Genomic DNA, 20,889 nt, shown 5'->3' with positions numbered 1-20,889 from the left:
AATGGAAAATAATAATCAGTAAATAGTTTATCATTTGAAACAAATGAAAGGAAAGAGGTTCTTTACCCCAAATACACACACAAATAAAATTAACTATAAATATTTATGCCGAAAAATAAATATTCCTCAGTTTGTGTGATGTAAAACTGAAAGGACCCCATCTGTTAAAGCTCCAAACTTTGATCGAGTGCTAGAATAAGTTGTAATACAGCCTATCAGTCATTTTATTAGTGTTTAGTATCAGTCATTTTATTAGTGTCGCTCTTTATCAAATGATAGATACTTCATCTTTGAGTGCTTGTATTAGAAGAGTAACCTGTATGTTGCAGAGCAAGCGGTCAATAGAAGGAACGGGGGGGGTCATTGGGTCAGCTGTCAAGTCTGGTGTCACCTCACACACTTTCCAAGACAAGACAAATATAAAAAACTAAACCAGCTTCAGCAAAATCAGTTTTAATGGCATTTTGATTTTCAAATGTTTTAATGTCCTAAGAAGATTCCCATCCTTGCTTTGGATATTTTTCCTAATTCAGATGTCTGTTTTTCTTGCATAAGGGGTGGGGTGGTGGAGAGCTGTGCGAGACTGGTTCACACGTGCTACTCATAGGTTTCACCTCTGCTACAGAGCAGGAGTCAAATGTGACGCGGTGGTTTGTGGGAACGCTGCGCGGGACTCAGATCCACGGTCAGCACCTGACAGTCACATCCACAGAAATGTCAGAGAGAATCCAGTGATCTGTTGATACCTTCAAATGATGAAACTGATTCCACGATGGCTCTGTAAAATAACACCATCAACTTTCGGTCAACATTAAAAACATTTAACCACCGCACAAAATATTGCATGTTGTGTAGTGTATTAAATTCATTCTGTTGTTTCAAATCAAACAATCTGAAATTAAATGTACATGCAGAAAACTATGCACCATTATTTAGCCTATAACTTGAGATGACATACATATATATTCGCATGCAGTAGTTTGTGAACCAGGAACAATATTTAAAAGATCTGTGGTAAGAGAAACCGCATGGTAATAACATTTTTTGACAAAAAAAGGTATAAAAAGAAAAAAAAAAAGGAGTTGAGGAAAGAATTAAAAGAATCAACTTTGAGCAAAACGTCTGCAAAGGCATCTGATAGCGTTAATAGAAAGTAATTATTAATAATTATTAAACCTAATAAAAGACACAGTTCAATTCCTCAAATATAAAACATGTTAGTAGTTCTGCACATTCTTTCTGTGCGGATCAGGGTTCCCAGGCCAGTGAGGCCTACTGCTGTCCAAACAGGAAGAGGTGTGAACTCCTCACGCCTCACAGCTGCCCCGGCACACTTCTCCAGCCTGACCTTGTAGGGGATACCAGGGACGAAGGAAAGAGCAGCACTAATGAGATGCAGAACTGCCAAATTAACTTCAGTGTCTCACTAAACAACTGTTACTGTATATGGATGATGATAGGACATAGCATTGACTACTGTGCCTCACTGAACCTGAGAACTTACAGTTACAGGGCTTATCATTTCATTCAATCAGCCATTCCTAAAAAGTCGGATTGGATTCTTGGATATTTTTGGTAACAGATCGTTTAGCTGCTTGCAGACTCTATAGATTTCTAATAAAAATGTCCTCAGGTTCAGAGACAGACCAGTGACCCAGGTACTATGGCAGGGTCATCTTCCCAGGCTGCAGGAGCGTATAGTGTGAATTTGTCTACTTTATGATGACCGTGTGAGCTGCCAGGTCACACCTTGTTCTGGAGCAGGCCCATTTCCCATGAGACCCCCTGGCATAGGTGTCAGCCCCGCTCCCAGAGCTACTCAGGACCTGAGGTGGCTGCCGGAGGTGCAACTTCGCACCTCCCACCACATATATGGAGCAACCTCCCTGGTCCTTCTCACTATCCTCTGGCTGCCTTACCAGCAACACACTGACAACTCACTGCTCAGGGAAGAGCTTTCAACCACAGCAACTACAACTACGACTACAACAGCAGCTATGGAGGTGTCTTACTGCTCTCCTCTCCAGCTCCAGGAGAACTCTTTCCTGTTTGACTGCGAGTCCCTGCTGGACAAATCTTATGATCCTCTGGCCTATGATCCAACCTCGGACCCCGGCTACTTCAGCGCTGGTAGCAGCCTGTCTCCCACCTCTTCTGTGGACTCCTTCTGCTTCTCCCCGACCTCCCTGCAGGCTGCCGCAAACGAACAAGACGTTTTGGACTGTTTCATCTTCAACAACCCGGCAGCGCCTCCTCTTACCCACGAGACACAGACTCTGCCCTGCTCCAGGTCCTCCACAACCACCTTCACCACTAAGAAATCCAGGTCCAGGTATCCAGGGAAGAAGCGCCAGACAGCCAGCGAGAGGGAGAAGCTGAGGATGAGGGATCTGACCAAGGCCATGCATCACCTCAGGACATACCTGCCACCCTCTGTGGCACCAGCTGGACAGACCCTGACCAAGATCGAGACGCTGCGCCTCACCATCCGCTACATCTCCTACCTGTCGGCTCAGCTGGGCCTCAGCGACGAGGCGCTGGAGCAGAGGAGGTCCTCAGGCTTTGTGGAGCAGCCCCAAACCCTCAGCCAGTTCCTGGGTCAGCCAACAGCCAGCTACAGCCCACAAGAATCAGACTGTAACACCACGAGCACAGCCCAGCTGTCCCAGCCCGCATATCAGGTATGTTCACATCATGGTCACAAAAGTCCATCAATTTCAGTAGTTTTTGAACTAAAGAGAATTTGCTCTACAACCTTTTCATTTACAGTGGTTTTCCAGAGTGTTACAGTTGAATGAGTTCATAACCAAAATCTGTTTTCTGTTGTCAGGTTTCTAGTGGAGTTTGCTTCTCCAGCGAGCAGTACTGGATGCCACAGCAGCAGCTACAAAATATCACCTTCTCTGGACAGTGCTGAGAGATGTGACGATCAATCCACTCCACTATTTTCATTGCAACAATGACCTCTGACACTGATTTATGGACAAAACTTCTCATTTTTGTTATTTTGAACAAAATATATTTCTGCGATTTTTTGTTGTTGATGTGTTTTTGTATATAGAACTGTATATTTATTGAGCTTTCACAATGTGAACAGAATAAACATTATTTATCCAAATAACCCTTGAGTGTGTTGCATTCATCCAAATGGGTTTGTTGTTGGTTTTCTATTTCTGTTATCATTTGTACAAACTAAACAAGTGAAATCATACAGACTTGGTGCTTGGCCTCCACTTCCTTACACAAACAGCTGTCAGCAGGACAATGAGGTGCTAAACAGGGAGCACATCCCCTCTAAAGTCCTTAAGGAAAGATCCCCACTGAGAGAAGTGGCAGCTGAACTAGGACCAGTTAATTGGCACCTTTTCTATCCTGTGTAAACATGGCTGGTGGTTGAGACCCTGAAAAAAACCGCATGATAAATAACTGGCCCTGGATTAAGTTCAGAAAGTTGGCCAATAATGCTGTTGAATTGTTTTTATTTCACTCCTGTTGGAAGGTGTTTCTCTGCAGTGTCCATATATATAACACAGAACTTAATATGGGCCAACATTCAGTGTATTATGTCTTAACTCATTCACTCATTCATACTCATGGAAGTACAAAATGTCACAAAATGGCTTTTATTTCATAGAATGGCATCCACAGAAGATGTAAAAAAAATATGGGGATGCAGCCAGGTGAGCATAGAATATCACACATTTGTGTTGTGACAATTATTTAAAATCTTGAAACTCCTCTAATGTCTTTCAAACATTGGCAGTACATACAGTATTAAAACATGTTTTCCACATGCGAAACCAGATTTTGGTATCAAATAGTCTTTATTTGAAAAAAGGCTTAATCAAAACTATATATTTTTAAAAGTGTCAGCACATTCAGAACATTTATAATAATAAATTTGGTTCCAGCCAGATTAAAAGTCAGTAGAACAATCTAGTCCAACAACATAATGGAGAGTGTTATAGTGGAGAAGAAGCTTCGCTGGTGAACCATTTATGCACCTGTTCCTTGTTCATGGCCACCCAGTTCATGTTGGTCTTGGTTGTCTCAAGTGCCTGCTCAAGAGACGAGGTGGCCGAGCCGAACTGTCCTGCATTGTCTTCTTTAAACTGCAGCAGCTGGGAGAGAGGGGGTTCAATTCTGTATCTAGAGTACATCACTAAAAAGTATGTCAGCATAAACAGGTACATACAAAACATAGGATTAGGATTGAAGAACATTTTCTTCACCATCATACTTGAATAACAACGCTTTAGTACACATTAGTCTAATTATTAATACAAATTTACTCACAAATTGTCGACGTGAAAGGAAACATTGGGTCATTACAGAAAACAACAACAAATACTAGAGAAACTGTACCTGCTTGTAGTCAAACTCAGTGGAGAATCGTTTGGTCACTCCATAAATTAGTCTTCCAAAGGAAAATGATCCACCACCATAGCTGAAGAAAAGGCAAAAACAAGAAAGGCTTTGATCGTTTTGCAAACAACTACAAGATGTTTGGTTGGACACTTGAGGAACAGTCGGAGGATTTCCAAAATCATCAGGATTCATCCTCAAGGCACCATGGATATCTGTACCAAACTTCATGGCAATCCATCCATCAACATAGCAGTTGAGATATCTCAGTTTGGACCAAAGTGGTGGACCAAAACCACCAGACTAAAAATCCTCCTTACAGCACCATGAATACATACATTTGTAACATGTTTTGCCATGTTTGAGTTTACTGTAACAGCACCATTTGATGGCATATACGCATGTGCATCAGGGAAAACTCACTCATTGAATATATGGTTCCAGTTGGCTCTGACAAAGTCCCAAGCCAGAGGCTGACCGATGGGGTTACTAGCAATGTAAACGATGGTGAAGGTGGCATCCTGCTTACGGATCTTCTCTGGGTCCAGACAATACTGCAGATACCTGAAACACACTCACAGTGAGGACAAAACCCTAATGTGTAGAATTTACTGTTTGCTGCTGCGACGACAGTGGTTGACGTAAGGCCGTGAAAATCCTGCAGTGACCTTTCTCTGTCAGCACGGGTTAGTTATAATGATGAAAGTTTGATTTTTAAAAACTAAGTGCAGAAGGTCTTTGTTTATTCATCATGCACTCAGAGCATGCTGCAGAGTGCCAAATGACCCTAAGAAGAGTAAACACTAACAATGAGAGAACAAACATTATCCAGCATGATGTCAGTGCTACTGACCTGTTCAGCAGCCATGGCTGTTTGGTGCAGGACAGTGCATACATGAGTTTATCAGCTTCTGAAGCGATGGTGGCATTCTTGTACATGGACCAAGCAAAGTCCCACTCCTCCACTCCTCCTGCTGCAATTGCACTGCAGTACACTGTGGACTTCAGGTTGGGACTAATGCTGGAACAATTGACAAAGATGACAAAGAGTCAAACAGCAGTGGCTAGGGTAAATAATCAGGGAGGTCAAGTGGGAAATGGTTGATAAGGGTCCGAAGGGATGGAAGGCAAAGAAAATACTTGAATTAAAATAAAACTACTGCTTTTAACGAGTTTAGGAAAATTTGACAAAATAATACCTGCGAAAATGAGGAGCACAGGAAGAAGGATATGTACTAAGTACAGTGAAATGAAGAGAGCATGGAAAAGAAATGGAAAGTGTGAAAGGAAAGTGTGGAGTGTGAACATACTTGTTTTTAGCTGGGTTTTTCATCCACTCTCTGAACCAGCCAGTGGTCAGCTCCTGACAGCCTTCCACTCCAGTGCTGCAGGCCAAGGAGATTGCATTCACCTGGTTGTACCTGGACAGGGACGTAACACGATACGGTCAGAAGAGTGTTCGAGAAAGGTCCAACTGCGGACCTCTGGGACCTCACATCTGGGGACCCCAGGTCTGCGAGCCGAGGGGAAGAAAGTATGATCCCCATACGTGAGCTGGGTCACTTCCTTTAGCAGTCTTTTTTTTTTTAAACTTTATTTTACCAGATTTGAAAATGGTCACGTTTCTCTGCTCAAGACTTTAAGTAGTATTAACGTCATGTTTTTTATCAGGTAAAAAAATAGCTACATATTATTTCTTGCTCTGTGTTAGGTAGGACAGAAATACTATGCTAAATTACCTAAAAAAATACAACCTGGTTAATGTTACATAAAGTGTTGGAGAACAGGCTAACGTCATTTATGTTAGCCCTTTAAAACCACGTGAGACATAATTAGAATTTATCCTCTGGAATCAACCTGAAAACATAAAGCTCTCTTGTGTCGTCACTGTCAGTGTTTGATTTTAGTGAATTTTGTGTCATACTGCCTTCTAAACGTATAAAAAACATTTTCCCTACTCTATTTTTTCCACGCCCTGCTAAATGTTAAAATGCAAACGTCAGGCTGGAGATAAAGTTATATCTGGCCAGTAATACCTGAACACTTCACTCTTTGTGTGGCTTTCTTGGATTTGTATTTCACTTACAGCAGATTTTTGAATTTCTGAATGAAAATTAGTTAAATTAACCATAAACATAGTAGCCTATTTTGATTTTAGCTTTTATACTATTGTGGCAGAAAATGAAGTAACCCGTCTCACATGAGGTCAGCAGTTGGACCCTCTTGGAATGTTCACACTAATGAAGTGTTGACTCATGTGATGAGGTGAACAATGTCAAACTGGCTTGACATCAAGTAAAACCCAAAATGCAGGTTTTTAGTAGAACTGCAGTGAAGTTTTCCGGTAGCGAGAATGTAAGTGAAGAAGTAAATATAAACTCAGGAGATAGAATATCTCTCTATCAAGATAAGAGTATATTGGAGCGAACACATTAAAGAGATACTGGAGACAGGGACACAGTGTGGAGAAGGTTATGTGAGGTACAGCTTGGAAAGATTCTGAGTTTTATGAGAGAGGATGGGTAGAAACTTTGGGAATTATCTAGTTTTCCCATGGGGATTAAAGTTTCATCTAATCTACATTGCATTAATTCACAGGGATATGGTTTACTGTGGCTCAGCACAATGTAATATGCCAATCAAAAAAAAAAAGAAGTAGATTTTAATTTGACTTTTTGTGAATCTTGTGCTTGTCGAAGTGCCCCTTTAGGATACCCCAGATGAAGGTATCATCCTATAAATACTGTTCGACTCAGCTCTTGGGGGTTTGTGGGACTAACATCAGTCTAGTCATGATACCATCATGGTTTATCATAACAATAAATACTACAATATAATGCAGTTTTAATATGATTCCAAAGTCTACACTTCTACTTGTCATTTTATCATCCAATCACACAAATTGGTGTCTGATCTTAAAGTGATCATTGTAACATTGTGACAGGACGCTCATGTACCAACTTAATCCTGCTGCACTGATTGTACCAAAGGTATACTATAGCACATACGTGTGCAAAAGAGTGAAGCAGACAATTAAAACAAACAGTGTTAATAGTCTTACTGGTCGGTGTGCTTTTCTGGGATCTTTGTCCAGTTGAGAGTGAGACCTTTGAAGTGGTTAAACAGAGGAGTGACCTGTTTCTTTATGTAAGCCTGAGGGATGAAGATGTACACGTTTTATTAATTTGTATTTCTGTGTGAAAAGAGCAATGTGTCATCCAGAAATCAGTTTGCATTGCATATGATTTCCATGTATATTGTTCCATTATTCATGATTCATGATGCATTCCTTCATAAACACCTTTACTGGGTTTGTTAGGATCATTCATTGGAATTCATTTATTGAAGAAGTATAACAAATGTTCACCATTCATCACAAACCTGCATGGGTCCATATACTTCACTGCGGTCAAACATGAGGAAGAAGTAGTCCAAGTTGCGCCTGGTTGTCTGCCAGGGCATGTATTCAACTTCTTTATCCAGGAACTTGGTAGTCCTCAGAGCCAGAGTTGTGTTCACCATCTGTGCCCTGAAAATGGCACATACAATTGCTCAGCTCTCTCTTTCAATTTTTGAGACACACTGCTTTGTAAAAACATGGCCTCACCTTGCGAGGTTAAATGCATCATCGATAATTTGAGCTCGGTTGATCACTGGAATATCCTGAAAAGTGAACAAGGAAATGGCATGAGGAAATTGAGTTTGGGAGTTTGGATAGTCATTTAGAAACACTGCAGAAGTAATGCAGCATCATTTCCAGCTGGAGGTGTTGTACCTGATGTTTGGCGCTCAGCTTGGTGAGGAGACGCTCCCAGTTTTCAGAGTCATAGTTGACTCTGTAGAAGCCCTTCATATTTATGTTGGCCACCAGCCACTCGTCAGTAGCAAGAGTCATGTCTGTGTTTGTAGCTGTTTGGATGGAGATAAAAAAAAAAAACATTGCATCTATTTGTATTGTGTTCATCATCCTTGCAATGCTCTGAATGTACACCTGAAAGAAACCTTACCTTCTTTGTTAAGAAGCCAGTACTGCTGTTCAGCTCCACCAGTCTTAATCCATGTAATAGGGACAAACCACTCATAACTAGAGCCGCATCCATCCAGCCATACATATGAACGTAAAAACAGAGTATACAGAGAGAGCAGGTGAGTTTCTTATGACAGGGTTCACTATGACCTCATACAGTATACTCAGCATATTCACATGAAACATTAAAAATGTTTTCCTACTTAAACTCTGAAGGGATGTCCACAACAGAGTCTGGGTCCAACAAGAAGTGTTTCTGTGTGATTTTTCCAGTCTGGGTGTTGATGGTGACCACTGGGAACCCCATCTGTAGGATCCAGCGGTTCATGATAACCTCCACCGAGTGGGGCAGCTTAATGCCGACTTCATCCACTGCCTGGTAACAGGAACATTCAAATATTAGTAATAGTATGACTCTTCCTTGCTCCATGCAAAGGAATTCTTTTACTTTCGACAAACAGTTCAGGGGGCAGCTGTAACAACAATGCATATTTTGACACGTTTTGATACTGTGTATATTTCTTCAATATTTCTTCAAGGTGCCATGACTTCTAACCTTTTACCTACATATCTTTTGTTGAACAGCGGAGAGCGTGGTCACAAGTGGCAATTACAGTGTAATGCTGAATGCTAAATGCTAAAGAGTAGAAGAAAAGCAGAAAAGAGCCATAAAGTCTGACTGGTAATGTCAGTCACACAGCAATACCTACCTAAAGTTTGCTGACATTTGCCAACATAAGCTACTGGTCATACCAAAACAGGTTGTACTGTAGCACCAAGTGGACTGAACTAAGCAAGGGTGTGTTCTATTTCTTATTCATTAAATTTTCAATTTGTAAGAGGAAGTGTGTTATTTTTTCTTTCTGAAGTTACATATCGCTACAGCTGCACTCGTCAATATTTTTACTTAAAAAATGGATCAAAATACACATTAGTGAAATGTTGCGCTGCCCCTTAGTGGCCAAAAAAAACTATGGCTACTGCTTTAAAGTTGTCATATTATGATCATTTTCAGGTTCCTAATTTTATTTGGGAGTTGCACATGTGCAGAACCCAGGTATGGACTACTAGCCAATCAGAAGCAGAGTAGGGCGGGTCCTGATGAGCAAGATAGTGTGATCCAAAACAAAGCCGCTTCAGCCAGTAACTACGGCTTCGGTTCAGCCGTCCATGTTCCAACAACCGGTTGTGAACCAGCTTCACAACCGAGACTGGAGCAAGAGTTTCAGAGTGGTTATTAATTTGTAACTAATTTATCTTTCATAGGTAACTTTTAACTGTGCACTCTACATCACAGTAACAACTTTATACTGCCTGGAGGGTATTTAACGTTATTTTAATTTCATATTTAGGTGTACTTGAGGAAACGGTTCAATTCGTGCATTATGACATGTGTTACATAGTGATGTAGATATATTACAGAAGATTAGGCTGGATTACAATCGAGCTGTTTTCAAACAGTTCAGGTGCAATGTTTTCTGTGGGAGAGAGGAACTCCCTTTGGGGTGGACTTTGGGCGTTTTCACTTTTCAAACCTATTACAAAAAAGATAAATAACACAATAAAGGAAAGGGGGAAAGCCAAAAAGCATAATATGACCACTTTAATATAAATTTATACTGTATTGTCTATACTGCACCAAAAGAATAGTATTTAAATGAGGGGTATGCAATTCTGGAGAAATCCAATACCATGACAAATACCATGATATAGAGTGAGCAACGACACAGCAAGTAACATAACTAACATTAGCTAGGCTATGGGTTAGCAAACTGCCCCTACAGTTGCTGCTGTGAAGCTTACAGCCAGAGAGGACGAGATGGTTTCCCAGAGCCAGCAAACCAGCTCCAGACAGCGATACTCACAACTGTCCTGCTACTATAGCTAACATCACAACAGCAGCATATCTTGGCAGACTTTCCCGCGGACATTCAGCTTACTTTCTATTTCATTTAACATTACCTGACACACAAATCATGGCTGGAATAGTGTTGTGTGGCCCAGTCCGAGCCACTTTGTTTGTTTCCCATTTACAGAGCCAGGGCTCACTGAAAGGACAGCTAGCGGGCCGTGAGGAGATATTCGTATTTGACAAAAAGACATGTATTGCATTAGAATCTCATACCCAACCTTTAATATTCTTCTATATGAAGCTTTATTATATTCATCTTTATGGTGGAGTACACTGATACACTAAAATTAGCCCATTTACTGTAGTTGGATACACTACAAACTACTAGAGCTACTGAGAAGTGTTAACTGGGTTTTACAAGTCACATCTGTCAAGTTTTGTCACTTCAGTAAATAACATATTCACGTTCATTACAGTACACACTATTCCTGAGACATGGCCATGTTTAGAGTCTGATATGATGAACATGCTGCATACATCACAAGGTTTGCATATTCTTTTAGCTTAGCAGCCAATGGGTTATTTTTGCAGTAAATTAATTATTTTGAATAAAGGTTTTGAGGGCATTTGTTCTGTAGAAAGAAAGCAGTTGTGATGATGGTGCTGTCTTACCATTTGCAGGTGCTTCCAGAGGTCTGTGTAGACTGTGTTCTTATACTTGAACTCCTCTAAGTATGTCTGCAGACAGATAATAACCTATTGGTTATACTCTAGTTGTGCTTTTGTGGTGAACAAAATATATTAGATGCAGGTCAATAAAATGGTGAAATGACAATATTAACAACATAAAAGACTTTTTGCTGACTTCTGGACAGTTTCACTACACATACAGATTACATGCTCATCAGTTTAATCAGCTGTACTCACATGGAGTCCTTTGGAAAAGACAGTTTCAGTGATAAACTCTGAGAGCATCCTGAGGACTGCAGCTCCCTGTAAGGAGGATATAAGCAGTGTTTGTGGGTGAGATATCAGATGGGACAGAATTACAGCAATCTGTTAATGAGGATCAGTGAATCAATAATTCATTAGTAATTTAATTCTGTAGTTGTGTCAAAAGTCTTTGATGAGGGTCACCCAGGGAAAAAAGAACAGTTTAATTCATTCTTTTTTTGTTTAGTGGAGGTCAACGTCTTGTCTAGTGGGGCTTGAAGAGAACAATACATTGGTGTAAGGAAGCTGTGATGCGTTGCCCTCAATTATACTGCACCTTGCTGTATGTGATGGAGTCAAACAGTTGACTGATGTGCTCTGGCTTCAGGATGTCCTCCTCTTTGGATGAGAGGGGGTGGGAGGAGGCCAGGGCATCCACTGCCATCACACCAATGATCTCATTCAGAACTATTAAATCTTTCTGGAAAATACACAGAGAATTCTTTGTATTTAGCATTGTTTCCAAAAAAAATGTTAAATTCATTTCTACATCCACATTGTCAGGACTTGGCTCACACTGGAGCAACTTAAAAAGACGCTCATTTAGTATACTCAGCAGGGAAATTCTCAACTTGGATATATTTCAACAAGAGGCAAGAGGTGTCCACCAGAGAACAAAACTTACCATATTCCACGTTGGTTCAGCATAGTTGGCTCCAAGATAAGAGACATAGGTGGCAAACCCCTCGTTGAGCCACAAGTCATTCCACCACCTCATGGTCACCAAGTTCCCAAACCACTGAGAGGACAGAGCTTCATTTTATTGGCAGGTTTTAAAACACATTTCAAAGCTAAACACAAATACTGTCAAAGATAAGATTTTTGGTGGGCAGAACACCATTGAATGTACATTAGTGTGATACCATATGAGCGAGTTCATGCGAGATGACTGTTGCCACCCACTCCTTGTCTCCATTGGATGACACGGCAGGATTATATAAGAGGGCAGTTTCTCTGTAAGTGATCAGGCCCCAGTTCTCCATGGCTCCAGCACTGAAGTCGGGAAGAGCGATCTGGTCTAAAACCAATTAGAGAGGTCACTTTTGGCTGACTACTGGCTATACACTTTCAAAAAAATTTAAAGCAAAATAAGCAGTTACTTTATATACGCAATTTGCACACAAAGTAATATTGGTACTATTACAGTAGTATAAATGTATTTGATGTCCTTGTGTTGGTCTGTGGGTGTGTGCATGGTTCCTACCTGACTTGCTCAGGGGGTAAGAAGAGTTGTAGTAGTCCTCAAAGAATGCCAGTATGGGTCCAGTCTTCTCCAGGGCATAATTTCCCTGGCCCTCCTCTATAGCCTTCTTGCGAGCCCAGATCCTGATCTGGACACAAACAGTGCTTTATTAACTAGACAGAAAAAATGGTAGAATATAGCCGCAAGCAGCAATTCCGGGTTTAAGCCAACACAGATGGTTAGAAGTTTAAATCTTTTGGTCTGGACCTGGTCAAATGTGGCTTAAACGTGAACAATCGGTGAAATCTCCTTTTTTTTCATTTTCATTTTAGAATGAAGAAAACAAACAATTTCTGATTTATAGTCTGATTTGTGTCATGCCACAACCAGTTTTTTGTATTCGTAGCGCCCCCCTAGCAGTCGATTTGAAGGAAACTTTCAGGGTATGTTTTAGGTACTTATGTGGACATATCCTGTAAGGTTTGTGATGATTGGCCCAGTTCATTGGTCAACACATTGAAAACTAAAAAGATACCAACAAGCTTTATACAACTTTTGATAAGCTTCGTCCAATTACGATCCACTGAAAATTTGGCAGCAATCGGACCTACGGTTTAGGAGGAGATGTCAAAACTGCGGATCTGGAAATCTAGGTAGACGGACTTTAGTGGTCCAAGAGGCTTTTTTGTAGAGCACATTGAGCTGGACTTGTGAGAGAAATTTCAAGTCATTCTGACTTACGGTGCGAGGGGCGTGGCCTGTTCAAAATTGCATATTTGGGTCTTAATTACAGCGCCACCATGTGGCCGACTGGGCTCATATTTCTGTGGAACCACATGCACATCATTTCCAGTTATTGGGCCAAGTTTCGTGTTTCCAGCTCACAGCAATTTGAGGCGAAGTAGCAGACAACAAATAATAATAATAATAATAATAATAAACTGGCATAAACATAAAAGATGTTGCCCTGAAGGAGCTGAAACCCCTAATAATAATAATAAATAATAATAAACCGGCATAAACATAAAAGGGTTTCAACCCCTAACCAGAGTCCTGAGCTGAGCTTTGAGTCCAGCAGAGGGCAGCATAGAAACACTCCGACCAACAGGACAAAGCCGCAAACTGCAGACGAGCCAACATCTGTTGTTTGTATTGGTAGCATAGATACACAATGACTAAAATGAAACCACTGTACGAGCCAGTTAACACCTGGTACACAGCTAGTTTCCTGTAATAGTATGGTTCATCATGTTTAGGGGGATAATATCAAGGATCCAAGTTCACAGCAGGCCTATTACAATAAATGAGCCGTGAATAGCTCCTGGCAGGAGGAGGAAGAGCACCTCGGTCAAACAATGTGGTCCTACTTGAGCTGTGATTATTTTTTGCTCTGAGGTCATGCTGACATAAAATTACTTCAAATAAGTTGAGCTCATTTTAAATTTAAAGCATTTCTTTCTTAAATTAATTCAGCAATACTTCCTAAAACAGCTGATATGGCTCCAATTTCCCTCGATATGCCATGATTTTATACTTTCAAACTGGTTCAACCCCATTCAGAGCAGACACATTGTGCACATTTAAAAATGGATTCTCGTGCGACTTGTGTTCTCTCACTAAAGTGCAGACTCTGTTGGACTCACATGATCTTAACAGTGGTACTGTATTGTAGCAACAGCAGATAGCAGAAGTAGTGGCAACAAATGCAGTATTAGAAGTAGTAGAAGTGGTATTGGGGCAAAGAGTGGTTCTCAAAGCTGATTATTACGTTACAGGTTGTTGTTCACTAACAAAATCCTCTTTTTCCTTGTTCCACTCTACAGGGAGGTCAAGGGTCAGCATCTGTATCAACACAGCAGCTCACAATATTACAGAGGTAATTAATTACTAAAAAATAATAAAAATGACAAACCACATGCAGTGCAAAATAATAGTAACACTAGAAGTGTTCAACGACCTATAAATGTAAATGATGTAGATATTTTACACCCATTTCCATTTGTATGGTTGACTGTAAGAAGTAATAAATAATTACCAAAATGTCTGCACCCGGTTTCGTCTCATTGAATGTAAAATCACACACAACAAAAGCCAGCAAGTAGGTTGACATAATCTCTGTGGGTTCAAAGCTTGTCTGGATTAAATTCTGGCCATCCACAGTGATGCTAACAGGGTCTGTGTGGGGAAGAAGACAGTAGGTTTATTATAAATGAAGAAATGAGGAGTAATGAGCTCATTGTATGACTACAGCACAATACAGCAGAGAATTTTATGTTTGCAGCTGCAATATTAAGAGTCTGTCATATTTGATGTCCCTGTTATTATTTTAACAATGTAAATGAAATTTGGAGAGCAAGTTTGTCACTGTCTGCGACATTACAAAATGTTTGATCACCGCTTCATAAAAAAAAAAAAAAAAAAACTTAAATGTTGATTGGCGGTTACTGCTTCTAACTGAAAAATTGATTTTCTTATATATGATACACATGAAGCGGTCTCTTTAAAAATGAGATGTCTGCTATCTGATTCTAATTGGCACCTATCAAAATGTAATTGAGGTAAGGTAGCCTACATCACGCTTAAAGAGGAGTTAGTAGGAAACTTTACACACGGACAGTTCACATTTCAAATGTTGCACTGGACACTGAAGCGAGAACTTGCCGTAGTTCATGCCGTTGGACAGAGCCACAGTCTCAGGGGGGTGCACGAGAGTCATGTGGAAGACAGCTTTCATAGCGGGCTCATCGAAGCAGGGGAAGGCTTTCCTGGCATCCGTTGGCTGCATTTGAGTCGTGGCCACAACTCTGACAATAGCAGATATGAAAACTCAATAATTAACACCCACATCAAATGTTAAAGGAGCCCTCCACCCATAAATACTCTCGTACTTAGATATAATCCGTGTTCAGTGTCTTCTAGGAGTTATTTTGTATTAACTCACTTTCCCTAAACCTGGGAAGGGGGGGCACTGGAAGAGGGATTTTAGATAAGACAGTAGAAGATTTGTGAAATGATTATGTAACAAAGGGCTTAAGAAATAACCACTAGGAGTCACCAAAGTGACTGTAAATATAGCACACGGAGTTTTTGATGAACTTCAGTCCAGGATTCATCCACATGGCCATGAGATGTATCAAGTGGAGAATAGCTATTTATCTACATTATTAGTTTAGGGGAATAAAACATTTTATTCATTTAGAGGTGCTGGTAAGCGGATTTTGTTACCTTTGGACAGAGTCAGGCTAGCTGTTTCCCCTTTTTCTAATCTTTGTGATAAGCTAAGCTAGCTGGCTGTTGGCTGTAGCTTCATATTTAACGGACAAACACAAGTATAACTTCTTCTTGTCATCTAACTCTCGGCATTTCCCAAAACGCTGAACTATGTCTTTAACGTGAAGGTCTGGTTTAAGCGCATGGTTTGCAATGCCTGTGAAGTTGTTAAGGTGTTTAAACCCTGCATTACTGCATATTAATATTTACACTTTGTTTAAATCCTCACAATGACAAAAAGAAAAAAAACAAATACAATAAAATAAAAAAGTCAAATTAAGATTAAAAAGAACATACATACTTTTTTACCCCATCTTCCATGTATTCACTCCTGTAGAATCCTCCCAGGTCGTCGGCCAGCTCTCCAACAAAGTTGGTGAAGAGCTCGTACATGCCGCCGGCCTGCAGCGGGCTGTTGAGCTGCACCACCAGGTACTGGGTGGGGACCTCCAGCCAGGTGTTTTTCAGGCTGGGTGCAGTGTCTCCGTTGAGGCCCCTCAGCTTGGCAAAGTGTCCGTCGAATGTGGTGAGTTTCAGCTTGTTGGAGTGGATGATGATGAGGTCAGTCTCCTTCACACATCTGAAGACCACCGTGGAGTTCCCTGTGAAGATGTACAGGCCATCTGCGTTGGGCTCCAGCCGTGGCCACAGGGTCACATTGTAGGAGACAGGAGCGAGGGAGTCTGGAAGTCTGTAGCGCTGCCAGGGCTCCTTCGGGGTGGAGGGCGTGGTGGGGATGGGGGTGGTGGTACTGGGGCCAGTAGTGGATGGAAGTGTCGCTTCATTCTTTGCCTTCTCCTGTGTGTAAACCACAGACAGGGCTATGATGGTGGCCACAGCACCAATGGCAGTTACCACACAGGTGACTGCTACCGCTTTGGTGATGTAGATGCCTTTCCTCATGTCTCCACCAGAGAAAAAGAAGACAGAAGGGGGACAGTGATTGCTATTTATGCTCTTCCCTTGTTAGATTCAGCCCAAAGTTCATGGTTGATCTCTGGGGTGGTAAAAACAGCTGAAGTCCAAAACATTGAGTTGTAAAAGGTTTTTGAGATAAGAGAGAGTCGTGCCTCATCTGTGAAGTTTATATACCTGCATAATGGCTCTGAATAAGCCTGTGTTGTCTCTGTTTATTCAGTACTGTAAATTGTGTGGTAGTGGAAATACAGTAGAACTCTGTGTGTATGTTTGTGTGTGTGTGTGTGTGTGTGTGCGTGCATGTGTGTGTGCATGTGTGTGTGTGCGTGCGTGTGTGTGTGTACAATATCCAAATGTCAACTGTATACAGATCTAACTATCCGATAGTGAAGAAGCCAGAGTTGTATAATGAAATGGGCTAAAGAGGGGTTTATAAAACTGCATACACTTTCATTTAGCCTCAAATGTTGTGCAAACTCTAAATTTGATTTGGTTGACCAAAACAGAAGAAAGAGGAGACATTTCAATGGTTAAACTGAAAACATATGCTTGGGCACCCCTCCCAACACAACTTGCACAGACATGTCTTCCCATGAAATTTGTATTTTGGTTTGCAAACAGAATAAGAAATAAAAATATTTTTAAAAAAGTAGATTGCATAATTAATCAACCCTTGCCCAGTAACATGAAGTAAAACAGAAGCATCAGCATTCAACTGAGCAGACTGAAAGGATGATGAATCTGACAGTCAATCCCCTCTTATTACCAGAACCATAAGTGTGAAAACATCATTATTTCCAAAGGGATGACAGAAAATGACTTATCGAGGATTTTGTTGCGCTGTCATCTAGATGAGTCAGATACTAACGCAGTGTCTACACAGGCTGTGCAGTGGAAGCAGCACATCGGCAGCGGCAGCATCAGTCCTCCGTCAGGGTCAATACAGGATGCGTTCAGGCACAGTAATGCTGTGTGGTAAGCCACGTTTTGGCAGTGCTCAGAGCCCAATATACAATCACTGTATTTTAGAACGTAAAATGGAAGAATATAAACCTGACGCGTTGGGTCACATTTATGTGCATAAAGTGCTCGTGAAACGCAAGCTGTTATGTGGCCTTGGGTAGACAGCAGTACTGATTAAAATTGTTCTATCAGCCACGCGTATGTAAAATACAGCTGAAATACCTCTAGTGTAGGCAAGCAGTAATCATGCTGAAAAATGCTTCTCCGGGCTGCATGCACATAGACGAACACGCACAGTGGTCTTTCAGAGATGTGTGCATGGTTTTCTTTTTTATACCAGTAGATATAACTTGATAGCATTTACGTTTTTACGTCCTCGAACTTTTCTGCGCAGGTTCATTTATGTATGTCCTCTCATTAAGCATAATTCTATCTTAAGGCTGTGTTAAAATCTACATCAGCACTGCATGAAAAAAGCCCCCATATTCATTTCAATGGGGCCGCTGTGTCTAATAAGCCTAAACTGGCTTTTCTGGTCTTACTGATACCTGAAGCAACACAACCCTTGCATATTTTTTTAACACAGGTCTGTTTTCAGTCTTAACACCCGACAAAAGCCAAAAAAAATAGCCATACCACTTAAAGAGCCACATCACATGCAGACGGACATACAAACACCAAACTACAGTGTGATGCAATGACAGCAAACCATTTTCTTTTCCACAATACATTTTCATACCTTGTATTTAGCCTTTTTCAACTGTTGATTGTGGAATCAGATTTTAAAGCAGAGTTGTCTGTCACGCTGCACTCACTTTTAGCACGTCAGCTGCTTGTCCACTTGCGCCAAGAAATGCGCCAGATCTCTCATATGAAGATGTGTCCTGAAGAGCTTCAGTTTGTTGCCAAAGGGGAATACTTTTTATACAAGATCAGGCAGAATCTGTAACTTCCCAAGTAGATCCAGGATTAGTCTGTCCAAATGATGCATGAGACATCATACAGGATATTGCACAATCTTCAAACACAGAATATACAATTATTGCCATTGGCAACTGGTCTTGAACTTGTTGAGTCATGTCTTGACAGTTAATCTTAAAATCAGAATACAACTGTGTTCCAATAGTACTGCACGATGGCAAGTCAAGTCAGTTTATTTATTTATACAGCACAGTTTAAAAACAACCCACGGTTGACCAAAGTGCTTTACACAGTAAAAAGGAAAAAAGTAGAGAAATTGACAAAATGACACAAGATCACCATGATACTTAAAATACATAAGAAAGCCGGAGAAAACAAGTTGGTTTTTAGCCTGAATTTGAAACATTAGATGGTCGGGGCTGATCGAACATGTAGAGGGAGGCAGTTCCACAATTCGGGCCCGGCTACAGAAAAAGCATGGTCACCTTCACGCCTTGAATGACTATCTAGGATGGAAAGCAGCAGCTTTATCAGATGACCTCAGTGTTCTAGGAGAACAGTGGGGATGTAAAAGGTCACTGAGACGTGCTGGAACTAGCACGTTCAAAGCTTTAAAAAAATCTTGTCGTCATCTCTAAATTTCACTGGTAACCTGTGCATGGCACGATTTTTTTTAGATTTTGTTAGCAGACGTGCGGCCACATTTTGCACCAGCTGAAGACGTGACAAAAAACTCTGACTGACTCAGAGTCAAGTGCGTTGCAATAATCCAGGCTGGAAGAAATAAAAGCATGGATTATTGTCTATAAATCGCAGGTCTACAGTGTCGAAGGCGGCACTGAGATCTAACAACATATTGCACAGTCTTTAGCATGTACAGATAGCAGCATTAGTGTAGACTGTGGTTTGCACGGAAACCAGATTGAAAAATACCAAAGATGTCATTTTCAGTTAAAAAGGACGCAAGTTGCTGGAAGAAAACATTTTCAAGTATCTTAGAAAGGAACAGAAGTTTTGAAATTGGTCTATAGTTGTTTGGATCTGTTTGGTCAAGGTGAGGGTTTTTGATGAGTGGCTGCACGATTGCATGTTGCTGGTACTTGGCCAATGTGCGATATTCTGTCAACAGTGTTGGACACGGAATATTGAGCTAAAGGTCTAATACCATTCTTTTCACTGTTTCTGGAGAAAGGATAACATTACAGAGGAACTTTTTTACAAATTCATCTTTGTTGTATGGATTTTAGCATGCAAAATGTTCCATGCTAGCTGATATGATGCAGGATCAAGAATGCTTGGTAAATATTTGGAACAACTGGATATGCTTTTCTGACTGACGTTGTGTGGCTTCTGCTTGTAAAGCTCAGTGGCTTTGGGGACCTCCTATTCCACATTAGCATTAGCAAGTGAAGTGGCGCTGGACATTAGAAACCTTAAAATGCAACAGCGAAGTGTGGCACATCAGGCAGAAAGCTTACCATTAGGTTGAACAAAATAGGTTCTCCCACTTTGTTGAAAATGTTCTATGCTTGTCTTTATATTTGCACTTGGCTGTACAGTTGCCTGCTATGATGTTAAAATGATTCCTGACAATTACTAAAATTATGAAGGGAAGGTACAATGCAAAATACCATGGCCACAAACTCCAGAAGGCTCCCAAAACACTGGACGCTTCCAAACGTGATAGCACGTGTCGTTAGACCGTCCCTGCCCGGTTAACACACACACATATTTCATACTCGATGCCCGCTTCCTGTTTAAAATTTGTATTCTTCAAGCTAAACCTAGATACCTGGGTGATGTCACAGTAATCTTCTCAAAAGCCACAGAAGCAATACAACTGTTTTCACAGGCTGTGTACTCTTTGTAGATTAACTTTGACATGTAAAATCTGTGGAGAACCCCTTTAACCTTTTCACTGTTTTCAGCTTTAGACAGGTCGTTAGAAGGCAGTAAAACCTCTTATCAGCTCATGTTACTACTTATATTATTACATTGTATTATTATACCATACATACTTATCATGAACCGGTAAATCCACTTTGTACTTTACACTTATTTAAATGTTATACTCATATCCACTTTGTACTCAATTTATCTTGCCTGTATTATAGTGTATTATATTCTGATTTGCTTAGAACTTCTATTCCTGTGTGCACTGACGTTTTAGTGAGCAGCTGTAACAAAAGAGTTTCCCCTCAGGGATCAATAAAGTATTTCTGATTCTGATGTTGTCACCTTGAACTGTCAGTGTCACAGCATTTGTTTCAAACTGGCTGAAACGAGAGACATTTCTCCTCTGTGCTAATCTTACTCCTCCATCATTGTACAATGATAGTATATCAATGTTAAGTGAGTACAAAATCTACAGCGCATGTAGGCTTTTGTATAGACTTG

General features: G+C 40.7%; 2 protein-coding genes across 3 annotated transcripts; one reads left to right on the top strand and one right to left on the bottom strand.

Annotated features, from left to right (window-relative positions):
- Window positions 1-1,901: 1,901 nt before the first annotated feature.
- Window positions 1,902-3,830, top strand: mespaa (mesoderm posterior aa). Its single transcript, XM_044190153.1, has 2 exons — window positions 1,902-2,681; window positions 2,831-3,830. Exons 1-2 carry the CDS (start codon window positions 1,998-2,000, stop codon window positions 2,915-2,917), a joined length of 771 nt encoding a protein of 256 aa, XP_044046088.1. The 5' UTR covers window positions 1,902-1,997; the 3' UTR covers window positions 2,918-3,830.
- LOC122873439 (aminopeptidase Ey-like) lies at window positions 3,610-18,587 on the bottom strand. Of its 2 annotated transcripts, XM_044190142.1 has the most exons (21): window positions 18,311-18,587; window positions 15,992-16,595; window positions 15,082-15,224; window positions 14,456-14,595; window positions 12,442-12,568; window positions 12,101-12,255; window positions 11,863-11,976; window positions 11,515-11,658; window positions 11,172-11,237; window positions 10,917-10,982; window positions 8,596-8,768; window positions 8,373-8,449; window positions 8,141-8,274; window positions 7,973-8,028; window positions 7,747-7,894; window positions 7,427-7,518; window positions 5,676-5,786; window positions 5,219-5,386; window positions 4,789-4,929; window positions 4,366-4,447; window positions 3,610-4,121 (listed from the first exon to the last, which is right to left on the bottom strand). In XM_044190142.1, exons 2-21 carry the CDS (start codon window positions 16,591-16,593, stop codon window positions 3,963-3,965), a joined length of 2,898 nt encoding a protein of 965 aa, XP_044046077.1. In that variant the 5' UTR covers window positions 16,594-16,595; window positions 18,311-18,587; the 3' UTR covers window positions 3,610-3,962. The 2 variants fall into 2 exon arrangements, with proteins under 2 accessions (XP_044046077.1, XP_044046067.1); XM_044190132.1 differs by lacking the exon at window positions 18,311-18,587 and having other exon boundaries at window positions 15,992-16,618.
- Between the last annotated feature and the right edge of the window lie 2,302 nt (window positions 18,588-20,889).

Source organism: Siniperca chuatsi, linkage group LG1 (genome assembly GCF_020085105.1).
Source record: "Siniperca chuatsi isolate FFG_IHB_CAS linkage group LG1, ASM2008510v1, whole genome shotgun sequence".
NCBI lineage: Eukaryota > Metazoa > Chordata > Actinopteri > Centrarchiformes > Sinipercidae > Siniperca > Siniperca chuatsi.
Note: the sequence above shows the minus strand (reverse complement) of the source record. Positions and strands in the feature narration are given on the sequence as shown.